Below are 14,493 nucleotides of genomic sequence, written 5' to 3'. Positions count from 1 at the left end.
GTTCTTATCATGTTATTCCATGTCCCATGTTATTTCTTTCAGTTGCTTTACATACCAGTATATTCAATGTGCTGACGTCCCCTTTTATTGCCCGGGGGCCTGCATTTCACGATGCAGGTACGTATTTACATGACGCCGCATCTGCTCGATAGGATTTGTTCGTATCAGCTCATTGGCGAGCCCCATCTCATTCGGGGTTTAGTCAGTTATCTTTATTTTACTAGTCATGCATTTAAAGGTATGCTGGGGGGCCTTGTCCCAGTAAGTACGTTTTCCAGTCAAGATTCTCGATTAGAGGTTTCATAGACTAATCAGTTTAGTTATGTTAGACATGCAAGGTGTTTAGCCATCTTTTGCTCAACTCACGCTATTTCCGCATTTATGATTTAAACAAGTATTTCATTAAATTATTATGACATCTCATGTTTTATAAAAGCACATCACGTTCATGCTATATTTCTGCTCATGTATGCCTCATGATGATTCAGCAAGCCATGTGGTTCGCTCGGTCACATGCAGTATGGCACCGAGTGCCGTGTTACGCCTAGGCCATGGTTCGGGGCGTGACACCTTCGCTGGGGATGATCTTTAATTTTTGTGCCTCAAATTGGTGGTCTTTAACTTCTTTCCTTCACTAAAAATCTCTTGATTTCGGGTTTGAACTCTTGCTCAATAAAAAAATTTAAAAACTTCGCAAGGTAGAGTTTGGATTCATTAGGCAGAATTTGCATGGGAAGAATTTTGCAAAATTTTGCCTTGCGAATCCAAACATATGCCTTAATTTTTTTATTTTTTTAAATTAAACTGAGTTGGGATTCAGACCCACAACCTCAAGGTATTAGGTGAAGGGAAAAACTTAAAGACCACCCCAAATGAAGGCCAATTCGCGCAAAATAAAAAGGGAAAATTTCATAAATGACTACATTTTAAGGGTTAAAAATCTGGCATAGCAACATTTCGCTTATTTACAGCTCGTAGCTATTTTTTATTTGTTGTATTCATTTTTTCGTTGTATTCAATTTTTGTTTTCACTCTATTCATGACTAAAATAATTATTTTCCCACGGTATTCATGAAATAATTATCTGTTATATCCCGTATTTTCGAACGTCGGATTATTTGTAAACTGAGGTGGGGCCCACACGTCAAGATTTTTTTCCGGAACATGTGACAAGTTATATGAATCACATATGTAAAGTTAAACACAACTCATGAAGGACCCTTGGGCCAAATCAAAGTGGAAGCCCTCCAAATGAATATTTTTAAGAAAACGTTTTCGGGTGACCTGATTTCGAGGGGCAAAAACGGTATTATAAGTTTGGAATTTGGAAAAATACCAAGAAATAGAAGTTGTAGATAATTGAATTATCTTTCCAACCATAGGTCTTGGGTCCCCAGGTGACGTCGGTACAAGGAGATATGGACGTTTTAAGGTTGAAAGGTCAGTGGGCTAGGCCCAACTCGGGACCAACCGGGTTGGCCCATAAAAATGAAGAGAAAAATCAGGCCCAAGTGAGGAGGTGGCCGGCCATGGTCCTTAATAAAGGACCCAAGCCCATTTAAATTAGTCATGTGATTAATAATAAAAGGGGCTAAGTCTTCATTTTCAACCAAGAACATTCTTGAAGCAAAGAACAAAGAGAATAAGAGCAAAGAAAAACATGGCATACGGCCATGACCCCCAAATATTAGCTCCTTAAAATCTTCCTCCAAAAATTATTTTCTTGTGGTATTCTCACTAATTCAAGGGTCCTTTACAACTTGGTGTAATTATTTTGGAAGAAAGAGCACTTGTTTCTTCAAGTTGACAACTTGGTCAAGTGAAGAAGATTGTAGAAAAAGGTAAGAATTAATTCCTTTTTATTATGTTATGAAGGTTGGTTTATGTTGTAGTATGTAGAAATGAGTAGAATTTATGAAAAGATGGAAGTTTGCAAAGTGGGTGTGCATATGTATGTGTGGCCGTGTGTGTGAGTTAAATGTATAATTGTGATGAGTTGAATTTTAAGTTGTATACTAGTTGTGGTTATTGTGGAATTTGTATTGGAAATGGAAGTTGAATGAAAATTGGATGAAATTGGAAAGAAGCCATGTTGGCCGTGTGGTATATGTTGTTGAGATAATGTTGGATTTATTTTGTTTAACATGTTAGTTGTGTTATTGTGATCTTCACAATGCAAAGGAAGATTATATGAGTGAAGTTGACATGAAAATGGAATGTAGAGAATTATGACACATTAATGTGATTTTATGATATTAAGATAATGAAGTTGTTAAGGTGTAGATTGTTGTTGGAGATGAATTAGTAAGTAGAAAATGTGTTGGAATGGTTTTGTTGCATATATAAGAATTTTGGATTGAATATGGAAGTTGATGGAATTGTTGAATATTGAATATATAGCTTGGAATACTTTTGGTTTATGTTTGAATGGTCTTATATTAGTATGTGAATATGAAAATATTGATATTGGGTTGTAAGTGCAAAGTTGGATTTGGAATTGTCGCATTATTTGGAAAATAAGACTATTTACGCTAGGATGGGTTCCTAGTCGATTATTGATGTTGTATATATTGTTGTTGGTATGGTTGTTGTTGTTTTAGCCGAGTTTTAACCTTGGGGATGATATATATATAGGGGAGATGCTGCCCAAATTTTTATAGACAAGAATTGGTCAAGGTTGAAATTTTAAGTCTTATGAATAGTAAATTGGTAAATGTGACCATTTGTAGGTTTTGGACGAAACGGGATTTGAGTTTTGGCTAGCGTAAAGGGCAAGAAAGGTATGTAAAGCTATCCCGATTCTTCTCTTGGCATGTCCTAGATGTACTAGGATTGGAATCACGCTTCGGGGAATATTCTGTCCACCGGAATCCTCGATTGAAATTGTCGCATTTTTGTTCAATAGGATTGAACTCCTTAAGTATCCTTTGTTGGAAAATTATGCAAATTTCCCCAAATTGCCTAGAAAGTTATGGAATGCCCTAGGATCTTTGTAGGTGACCTCATAAGCCTAAAAATACGTAATTTGAGCCCACCGCTTCATTTGTTCCGAGGTGGGCCCACTATTTTCGATTTTACCCTTTTTGTATTTTGGACTGGTCTTCGAGCGGCTTTTAAGGAAAACGTTTTAACTACTCCTCTATCTATTGTTTAAAGATTGTTTTAAATATCCCGTTAAATTTTATAAATTGTTTTGGACCTTGGAAACGATCTCAGAAAGAAACATGCCTCCGTAACTCCTTATGACATCTGAAATTCACTTACTATGACTCCGTCCGATTTCATTGATTTGATTTGTCATTCGATATGCCTCGTTGAGTCTCTGGAAATATATGTGTTATTTTTATTGCATTTAGTTTCTCACTACTCCACTCGTGGATGCCCCAATGTTTCCCACACTGAGCCCGGGTCAGGATATGTTCTCAAGAGTCTTCCACTGCATTGTTCGCCGTGCCTCGATGTGAGAGGGCAGGTATACATGTACATGGGTTGTGGAGTATGATGTGCCATGTACACTATTCTGATATGATATGATATGATCTGATATGGCCATTTGATATGATATGCTATGCTACAGGGTTATTCCCCTTTTCTGATCCTTATGTGTTGTGGCACCAGCGTCGGGGGGTGACCACGTTCTGTCTGCCGAGTCCCTTGACAGGGGCCGGATATGATATGGCATATGTTTCTGTACTCACTCTTCATGTTTTGAAAATATGCATTTGATACTCTGGACATCTCACTCACATTTCCGTACGTCCTGTTTCGGTTATGATTTTGTTCCGTGATGGGACCAGGTATGGCATACGTTTTCTGTAAGTACTATTTATGCTTTATGATCAGCATTTTGCTAATCTGGATATTCCGTTCACTTTCTGTATCTTCTGTTCCGATTATGACTTTGTTTATTACGTTCCATGCTTTACATACTTAGTACATATTTCGTACTGACTCCCTTTCTTCGGGGGCTGCGTTTTCATGCCGCGCAGGTACAGACTACAGATTTGCTTTTGCTGACCCGCCTGCATAGGACATCATTCTGCTATTCTGGAGCGCTCTTTTGTCCAGAGCCTATACCTTGGTACAGTCCGCTGCTATTGTATGTATGTATGTTATTCAGGGGTATGACGGGGCCCTGTCCCGTCTTATGATTCTGTTATGTTCTGTAGACATACTTGTGTGGGTTCTGTATATGTTTTGGGTTGCTATGAACTAGGATAGCCTTGTCGGCTTCCATGTACTATATCTGTTCATCTGCGATAACTAGCAATGTCGACTGACTTTCTATTCATATAATCTGCTAATATGCTTGTTTGGGGTATTGGGTACGTTTGGGTGTCCAGCACGGACACTAGTCGCGGCCTACGGGGCTGGGTCGTGACATTATTTGTATTCATAAATTGGCTTATTTTATTCATGAATACAACAAGTAAAAAACTGAATACATATACACCAATAATTACACAAAAACATCACATTTTCCGATATGTATACAACAGATAACAACAACAACAACACAACCCAGTGAAATCCCACAACGTGGGGTCTGGGGTATTTATACAACAAATACAGGCGAAAAAAACTGTATACAAGATAGATACACCAAAAAATTAACAAATACAAGCGAAAAACATTATATACACGGTAAATATACAAAAAATACAGCGAAAAAATTAATGAATACAATGAATTGTATGCTAAAAAATTAATGAATACACTAAAAAAGAAACTTGATTTTTCAGATCCGGTACCGGAATTTGACCAGAAAATCCACCGTCGACCAGACACCGACAAAGCAACACTTGTCGACGATGAAGATCTAATGTATATCCAGATCTGTCAACGATTTTCGGCTGCCGAAAATTTCGCAACAACAACCCTTATAGCGACGTCAATGTTCAGTTGGGAAATTTTTATTTGATTTTGTATGTGGAGTGCCCCGTTTTTTGCTTTCCTGAAAACATTCGTTACAAAGTACAGTAATAAGGGTGTGATTTATGAATTATCTTAACTACAACAAGAGTAATAAATTCCTCAATTTGAATGTATGTGTCTTTGATGTTATTTGAAGAGCTCCGGCCAAGATCTGTTGTAAAAGTTCGTCGGAGAAAGGATGAGAGGCCAATCGGTGAAGATACGATATATATCCGGTCAGATCCGGCCAAGATTTGACCGGATCTGATCGTAAAAGTTTGCCGGAGAGAGGTCGCCGGCGACAGAGCATGGGTGGGGGAGAGGGGAGAGAGAGATGGGAGGATTGGGTTGGAAGTGAATAATGTGATGATGGGGTATTTTACTTTATATATATATATATATAGCTATAAGTTGTATTTACCATATAATTATTAGTTATAGAATGTTATTATTTTAAACTATAGCAACTAAATAAATATATGTAGTAATGTTAGTTATGTTATGTAGCTATCTTAAATAAAAATGACTCTATTTTACCTGAATTTTGCACTACAGATTTTTATTGGGCCAGTTGGGTTTGAATTACTTGTGCCCGGGCTTAAGCTAAGATAAAGGAGCAATTTGCACGATTGACCTTATTCGGGGGTGGTCTTTAATTTTGCCCCTCAAATTACTGGTTTTTAATTTTTGTCCTTTGCCTAAAATAACTCGAGGTTCTGGGGTTGAATCCTGACTTAGTCAAAAAAAATAATAATTTCGCAAGGTAGAATATGCAGTAAAATTAGGCATATTCGAGAAAAAGTTAGACTTTATTTGTAGAATTCTAGCATATTAAAAAAAAAAAATCTGCCTGACAAAATTTCGCAAGGCATAACTCAATTGTTGTCTTTTAAATGTCCGGACCCAGAACCTCGAGTTATTTTCCGCCACTTTTTAAAATGAAGAGCAAAAATTAAAGACCAGCAATTTGAGGGACAAAAATTAAAGACCAACGCCAAAAATGACTATTTTTAGAAAGGAAACATAACTTTAATTGGGCCAGTTGGGTTTGAAGTATTTGGGCCCATATCCAAATATAATGACCCAACTCCATTTTGACCCGAATTTGACTCTACAGCTTTCAGATTTCAAAATTGACAGATACAATTCGTAAATCCCTGAAATTTGTGCTAAATTTCAATTAATTTTGGCTGGCCAATTACAAATAATAGCATGTAAGTTTTTTTCTCTTCATCACATCTAATACAATTTCTGTTCCATTCATTTTATTGGTATCTATTTTTCTAAATTGGGTTTGCAAAGTTTTTTTTTTTTTTTTTTTTTTTTTCAATCTGCAATAAAAAAGACTCATTTTTTCAATTTTAGTTGTAATTTTTGTGATATTTTTGTTCACTGATTTAATGGGTATCTATTTTTCTAAATTGGGTTTGCAAAAGTTTTGTTTCTTTTTTCAATTTGCAATAAAAAGGACTCATTTTTTCAATTTTATTTGTAATTTTTGTGATATTTTTGTTCATTGATTTAATGGGTATCTATTTTTCTAAATTGGGTTTGCAAATTTTTGTTTCTTTTTTTTCAATCTGCAATAAAAAGGACTCATTTTTTCAATTTTAGTTGTAATTTTTGTGATATTTTTGTTCATTGATTTAATGGGTATCTATTTTTCTAAATTGGGGTTGCAATGTTTTGTTTTTTGTTTTAATCTGCATAAAAAGACTCATTCTTTCAATTTTTTAGTTCTAATTTTAGTTGTAATTTTTGTTCATTGATTTAATGGGTATCTATTTTTCTAAATTGGGTTTGCAAAAATTTTTGTTTCTTTTTTCAATTTGCATAAAAAAAGATTCATTTTTCAACTTTATTTGTAATTTTTGTGATATTTTTGTTCATTGATTTAATGGGTATCTATTTTTCTAAATTGGGTTTTTAAAATTTTTGTTTCTTTTTTTAATCTGCAATAAAAAGGACTCATTTTTTTTTTTTCAATTTTAGTTGTAATTTTTGTGATGTATTAAAAGATAATGGGTTTAAGCTTTGTTGGGTGTACTAATTATCTGCCTGTTTGAGTATTTATTAAGAATTGCTGATCTGCATTTTAATATTATTGATCAATTTTCTAAATACATTTTTTTTCTCTCCGAAAAAAGAAAATAAAAAGGCAATAAAGATATGAAATGAATGTACCGTGCAAGGAAATAATAAATTGCAGAGGGAGGAATAATTGTGATGGCATAAGCAGGTAGCATAAGCTTTTAATTTATTTATTTTAAACAAAAAAAAACAAAAAAGGTAGAAGAAAAGAAAGAATAGTATACAGAATTACTAATACTAGATGCAAAGAGAGAAGCTACGAAGGCGATAGGATAAATCCCAAGATGACTTTTAGTAAACTTTAAGGATGCAGGAAGGGGAGAAAAAAATGTATAAGCTAGCATGATTGAGAGGGGGATTTGTGCTGAATTCCGATGTTTGTGAGCTATGTTGCTCAAACTCTCCAAAAATGTTGCCGTCGCTCTTACTGGATTCTCCAAAAGTACACTACTTTTGGAGATCCGACATGTACCCGTTGACATTTTTGAAGAGTCCGAGCAACATAGCTTGTGAGGTGTCTATTTATATTGGTTAACGTAGGACAAGTGTAAATGCAGCCCGGAGAACCTAAGGGTGTAGTCTAGTGGTCAATGAAGTGGTGGAGAACCATGAGGTCTCAGACTCTTAGGTTCAAATTTCATCACAGACAAAAAATACTAGGTGATTTCTTCTCATCTGCCTAAATTCTCGAGGTGCCCATAACTTAACCTGGACACTATCATAAAAAAGTAGGAGCTTCTAATTTTAGAGAACTTCAAATTTCCGTAAAGGAAAAATTATCTAAAGATATGAGAATGAAATTAGTCTAATATAGCATAAGGGATAACAAGGATTCATATTACCGATCCCTAGTGTCTTTTTTTAGTTTTTATTTTGAGGAATAGCTGATTGGTTGATATGAAATGTTCACGACAAGTATTCTGGATTTGGGATGAAAATTTGTAAGTCATTTACGAAATCCTTCTATCAATGCTGTTGATTTTAAATTCAGACCTTTCAAATAAACTGATTTATAGTAACCATAATATCCAAATCTCTACTCAAACAGACATTTGAGTTAATGTTTGTATGTAAAGGGCCTTTGATAGTTATTATCTCATGTAACTAATGGTTATTTGTTAGAGAATGTCGTGATTGTGCATAGCTCTTCGAGCTTTAGATTTTCAGTTAGGTTACGTAAACAAAACATATTTAATTGTACTCATCTTGTAAGATCAATATTTGAGTTTCCATTTGAAGCATACCTCAGGTTAATGAAAATTATGAATTGAATATTGTTTAGCTTTAGAGGCATGTGTTTTGGAACTTTTGCTGATTTATTGAAATGTAATTTAGGAGTTCTATCTTCAGCTGAGAGGCAGGAATTCTTGTAATGGAGAAGAGGGACTTTTGCATCTCCACCATGGAATCATTAAACATCGCAGTTCTATTAATTATTGGTGTCATCACTATACTTGTGATACGAATTATTTATGTTCTTTATAGGAGCAGCAAACCGATTCATTCCAAACCACCACAATCCCTCAGTACTCTTATTGTTCTGGGTTCAGGTCTCATTTTATGTCTGATAATTCTTTTTCTGTTTTAGTGCCTTGTGTTTATAATTGTTCTAATTCATTAAGTTCAAATATTATGTAGGTGGTCACACAGCAGAAATGCTAAATTTATTATATGTTCTTCAAACGGAAAGGTTTAAGCCGAGGTATTATATTGCTGCTGCTACTGATAATATGAGTCTCCAAAAAGCACACGTGTTTGAGGATTCCTTGCTTGGTAAGGTATAGTACATCAGTTTAATTTATTTGGTGGTTTCCTTTGGTTTATCCTTTTATATCAAGACAACAGTGTGTGGTTGCTTGTGTCTATGGACCGAGAGAGGATAACATTTTTGCATTAGGCTGTTATTGTGATTATTGTGACTTTTTCAACACCTTTATCAGTTTTAAAATAGGCTTCTTATTTCCTTTTGGAATTTAACACCTCGTTTACTGTGTTCAATTATTTGATTGCCTTAATTGCCAAGTGACTAAGATAGCCATCAGTCTCCCAGCTCCATCCTTGTTCCGTATTGCTTGATCATGCAGTTCTATGCATAATGTTAGACTCGACTTTTCCTACCAGTAGAGGCGTTAACGAGCCAAACCATGTATGCTCAACCTCGGGTGGGAATTTCAGGAAGTTTGGCTTGAATACCATCGTAACCTGAAGATATCTTCAAATTAAAACACACTGCTGCTTGTAGAGCCTAATCTTAGAACTTGACTGGACTGGCCATCCCTATTTTTCAAAATATATCTGAAAAAAAGATTCATAGAAGGCTGCTCAAACACCGTTTAGTCCTAAAAGCTTTTTGAAATTCATGCATCCAGTACAGAAAATCTCATGATTTCTCATAAGATCGAATCAAATTATGTATCTCTATATATCAAACAATTGGTATTTCCTCCACCACATAGATACATAGATGAAGTACACCAAGTCCTTTTACTTATTGTTTGCAAAGAGATAAAAAATTGTTTTTGAGTATGTATTCCATGTATATATGTTGGAAACATTTAGCTATAAGTTGTCTGCATACTAATATGTACCTCGCATTTTGCCGCTCTGTATGCTCATCAAGATTGTCAATCTTAGGTCCAGAGGAACGCTAATTCTCTTCTAGTTGTTGTTTAGATAACTACACATGCATATGCAACACCACAGAATTCTGCTCTTCTCCCTTAACTGATCATGATATTTTATTCCTTATATTGTCTATATTAATAGGGCTACTTCTTATTCTAGGAAACACCTGAGGAAGTAGGGGGAGCTGAATTCATGCAGATATATCGAAGTCGAGAGGTTGGTCAATCGTATATGACCTCAGTCGGAACCACATTGATTGCAATTGCACATGCCTTGTGGTTAATGATCAAGATCAGACCCCAAGTGGTATCAGACGAAACCTCTCATATTACTTTTCACCCCTCTCCCCCTTAAAAACCGAAATTATCAATCTTCAGATACGTTTTAGTTTTTATATCATGATGTCTTGATTTATCTATATTTGGTGCTTTGTCTCAGATTCTGTGCAATGGCCCTGGAACGTGTATTCCACTATGTGCAATTGCCTTCCTTTTTAAGGTTTGTGTATTGGAGGGTAATCCTTTGTTCGTTTATATTACTTGTACAGTTTAGTTGAATGCTGGAGTACTGATTACATGCAGAATCTTTGTTAAAGTGCTGATCAGAAAATTTTGGATCATAGTACCTTGATCTTGAAGTCATGTCAGATCCTAGTATTTTCAATTGTATAGGATGACAGCAAACAGGCTATAGACTTGGACTATTTTCTCTTTCCTTGACAGTCCATAATTATTTGTCTTGACGTGTCATGGCAATGTTGAAGGGGAGCCTTGGCGTAACTGGTAAAGTTGTTGCCATGTGACCAGGAGGTCACGGGTTCGAGCCGTGGAAACAGCCTCTTACAGAAATGCAAGGTAAGGCTGCGTACAATAGACCCTTGTGGTCCGGCCCTTCCCCGGACCCCGCGCATAGCGGGAGCTTAGTGCACCGGGAGCTTAGTGCACCGGGCTGCCCTTTACGTGTCATGGCAATGTTATTGGAAACTCTTATCCTCTAAAATTGCTTGAGCGTTGGTGGACGGAGTTATTGAGAATATCTTAAAGACATGTCCATTCCTGTTATTGAGAACTCTTATCTACTAGTTGATTTCTTCCCATCTGTCCAAGCCTTGGTGGATAGAATTACCTGGTACCTGTGCTAGTGGGAGTTAACACGCACCTCGTAGAATTAGTTGAGGTGCGCTCAAGCTGACCCGGATTCCACGGTTATCAACAAAAGATACATTGAGCTTATTCTGTTTTGTGGCCTCTCCAAGCTTGCTTGACACCATCCTTGTTCAAAAAATGAATAAATGTAGTAAAAGGAGGAAGAAAACAGGCGGTGGATCAAAAGGAACGAACTCGACTACTCACAGAGTCACAGTGATGTCGAACTTGCAGACATTTTGAGTTTCTTATCAATCTTTCGCTATTATTCTTTTCTTAACTAAGATCAGAGTTGGATCGATGCTGCTATGTCTTCTCTTAATTTCACGGTGAAATTTGAGTTGGTGCTAATTGAAAGTTCAACTTGCTTCAGGTTTTGGGAATTAAGTGGTCATCGATTTTCTATATGGAGAGCATTGCAAGAGTCAGGAAGCTATCTTTGAGTGGTTTGCTTCTTTACAAGCTACGAATGGCTGATCAGTTATTCGTGCAATGGCCACAACTAAAAGAGAAATATCCCCGAGCTCATTATGTGGGTCGTCTTATGTAACATATCGGTTTCTGATCTATTATAGCCAGGTAGCACTCGAGCTGTTTTGATGCTTTTTGAATGGTTTGCTTCCTTACAAGCTAGGCGTAACTTATCAGTTATTTGTGCAACGACAGCAACTAGAAAAGAAGTATCTCTGAGTTCATTATGTTGGTTGTTCGATCAATTTCTAATCTATTATAACGAGGTAGTACTCGAGCTCTGTTGATGCTGTTTGAAGAATTCTGTGAATGGATGTAAAGGATCTTCGTTTGATAGAGAATATAATTGCTATCTTCTTGAGGAAAGGAAAGAAATTAATGATCATTATCGATGTTATTGGCATTGTTGTTCTGTTTAGATCATATAGCTAGCCTTTTAATGCTAAGTTAAGATTCCAGAGAGAACTAACACATACAAGTGTATTTGCGTTACAAGGTTCCAAAGATTTATATACGAGAAAGCGTTTTGACATATTTTGATTGTAATTTAGACTCTAAGCTCATAATTAGTAGTTGTTGTTAGATCAATATTCTTGGAAATCAACTTATTAAGTTGACAAAGCCAACATAATATTGAATAAATTCATTTGTGTCATTTAAACACAAAATTGATAGTCAACCTAACAACAAAAGGTGCGTATAATTCACATGCCAGAGTGACGAATAAAATGGAGACACGTGGATTTAAAATTAAACAAATAAAAATAACTTTTGAAATGAAAATAAAAGAAAAATGATGGCGTGCCCCTCCCTTTCGTATTCCTACCAGGACCTCCACCTTTCCCATTTCACATGTATATATATATGTATATGCGAAACATAAATATATATGTGAAAATCCACTAAAACTTCATCAAACATTAGATATGAACGTAAAATTTTAGTACACTTGCTTCAACGCTAAAAAGCTTAAAGGTCCAATTGATAGTCGACTCTTTTTTCTTCTTTTTTTTTTTTTTTTTTTTTTTTTTTTTTTTTTGCTTTTTAAATACTTAGTTGGAGACTTTGGAAACAATATGGAAAATCCAAATATGTTGACTTGAGATAATCTTTTAGAGATGTGAGGAACATTAGGACCCAAAAGGAGAGGGGAAAAAAAACCCAACTAATTTGCAAATGAGACTCCACGTTGTAAACAGTAGTGGTCTATGAACACAAAATCAGTAACACATTCATCTCCAATTAAACACTTTATTTTAATTTTAAAAGAAAATAGATAGTGGCTTATTATCAGTTTCAGCAATTAACGAGGAATAAATAGCGAGATGCAAATAGAATTAGTTCGACGTATGGGTTTGCAAAGACAGAGACTTAATTATCGTTGAAGCATGTAACATAGTTATATAAGTTAAGAGTCAATGCAAGCTTAATTGCTAGCAAAAGTGCAATACTATGAAGCCATGTTTATCAAATTTATTGAACGAATAAAATTATCACATAAATTTGATTCAGACGAAACAAATATTACCCTTCTAAATGCAAAAAAGAATGTTATTAACAGCAGAAAATTAATAGAACAAACAATCCGAAGGAAAATAATTAAGATGATCACAATTCCAAAGCACTTATTTTTTCCCTAAAGGAAAGAGGCTTTCTACGTAACTATAAATGTCGTCATGAATCCCACCATCTTCTTCAAGCCCCCAGAATAAATTATATCTCGAACTTTTTTCCCTAAATTCTTTCCAGCCCTCATTTGTAAGCCCCCGGGTTTCCAAATATCTCCAACTATTTTTCCAAACATCAAACATATAATATGCAAAAATACCTGGCTCGATCACGACGAATAAAATCTCTCCATCACAAGAACTGCATATTCTTGATTTTAAATGAAAAGGTGGTTGTAAAGAAGAGTGAATGATATGACTCTCCCATTCTTCGTTTTGAGCATTTTCTAAAATCCACAAATTCGTACCACCACGGTAACTGTCTAAGACTGCTAATTTTCCCTTCACTTCTAACAACGGATAATAATTCATCATGTTATTTAAAGCATTCGGCAAATTGATAATTCTTAATTTTTCAACTTTAACATCGAATGCAAGTATGATTTTAGTAAACAGATCCACCATATAGATAACTCCACTAATACAAGCTCCCTCGTGATATGGAACAAAACGTTTGGTAATTTTAATCTCTCTCCATGACTCATCTGTACCTAAAGTGAAAACCCAGTGTTTTGTGGACCCGTATTTATCATTCACAGTCAGCAAAACTTTATAATTCTTTTCTTCTGGTTCATAACCTAGAGCATAGAAATATGGTTGGACGGACTTAGAAGAATAAAATTCTACTTTCAGGAGGGGAAGAACTCTTACTTCTCTTGTACTGGGATTGCAAATCACAACAGGCTGTTGAAATTTCCTCCATAAGCAAAACAAACCGTTAGCGCACATTAAGTGGTCGTAGAGAAAATCAAAGTTCCATATAGAGGCTTTCACATCTTCCTTTTGTTCTATAACGTAACAACCTTCTCTTTTGGGCACTAGGAATTTCGTGCCACCAGGGCGAATCTTGGAGCGACTTCGATGGAGATCCATGAAATTTGATTCCGAAGTAAGTGAATAACAGAATCTAGAAACGCTCCTGAAACGCATTAAGGACCTAACAGGAAGCCATGAGAATATTTCTGTTGTTACGTCAAGGGGAATCCTAGGGTTTTTTGTCGCTACGTCAAAGGAAATTGTAGGGTTAAGGTCCGCGTATGCTCCACCCTCCCCAGACTCCACTTGTAAGATCACACTGGATATGTTGTTGTTGTTGTTCTCAAGGAGAATTGCAGGATTTTTTGTTGTATGTAGTAATTTCATCTTCTTCTCAGTGTACAAGGCGGTTGCAAGAACAATAAAAAGAAAAATAAAGTTATTAAAATCGACAGGATCGCCATTGAAGAGAATGAGTAACATTAAAAACTTGAAAACAAGCAATGCCAATTTTTCTAATGTAGGTAATTTCATCTTCAATTCTCTGTGTAGGAGGCTGAAGGACTGAATTAACTAGTAAATAATACATACTTTATAAAATGTTTGGCAAACCTTTTCGTACAATAAGTAGGGTAAATATTTTGCATATATTTTATTTGGTAACTGTTTATATTTCTCCTTCTTTCATTCCTCATTACAGGCTAAAATGTGAAATATGCCCCCCTAAGAAAAGGACAGATGAAATTTTCCTTACTGAATGCCTA

The 14,493-nt window shown here is 35.5% G+C and overlaps 2 protein-coding genes across 2 annotated transcripts; one reads left to right on the top strand and one right to left on the bottom strand.

Annotated features, from left to right (window-relative positions):
* Positions 1-5,972: 5,972 nt before the first annotated feature.
* On the top strand, positions 5,973-11,649 carry LOC132618040 (uncharacterized). Its single transcript, XM_060333099.1, has 6 exons — positions 5,973-6,128; positions 8,341-8,555; positions 8,644-8,783; positions 9,790-9,936; positions 10,069-10,128; positions 11,149-11,649. Exons 2-6 carry the CDS (start codon positions 8,378-8,380, stop codon positions 11,323-11,325), a joined length of 702 nt encoding a protein of 233 aa, XP_060189082.1. The 5' UTR covers positions 5,973-6,128; positions 8,341-8,377; the 3' UTR covers positions 11,326-11,649.
* A 1,114-nt stretch (positions 11,650-12,763) lies between these two features.
* Positions 12,764-14,263, bottom strand: LOC132617929 (putative F-box protein At1g19160). Its single transcript, XM_060332990.1, has one exon. It carries the CDS (start codon positions 14,261-14,263, stop codon positions 12,872-12,874), a length of 1,392 nt encoding a protein of 463 aa, XP_060188973.1. The 3' UTR covers positions 12,764-12,871.
* Between the last annotated feature and the right edge of the window lie 230 nt (positions 14,264-14,493).

This window comes from Lycium barbarum, chromosome 11, assembly GCF_019175385.1.
Source record: "Lycium barbarum isolate Lr01 chromosome 11, ASM1917538v2, whole genome shotgun sequence".
NCBI lineage: Eukaryota > Viridiplantae > Streptophyta > Magnoliopsida > Solanales > Solanaceae > Lycium > Lycium barbarum.
Note: the sequence above shows the minus strand (reverse complement) of the source record. Positions and strands in the feature narration are given on the sequence as shown.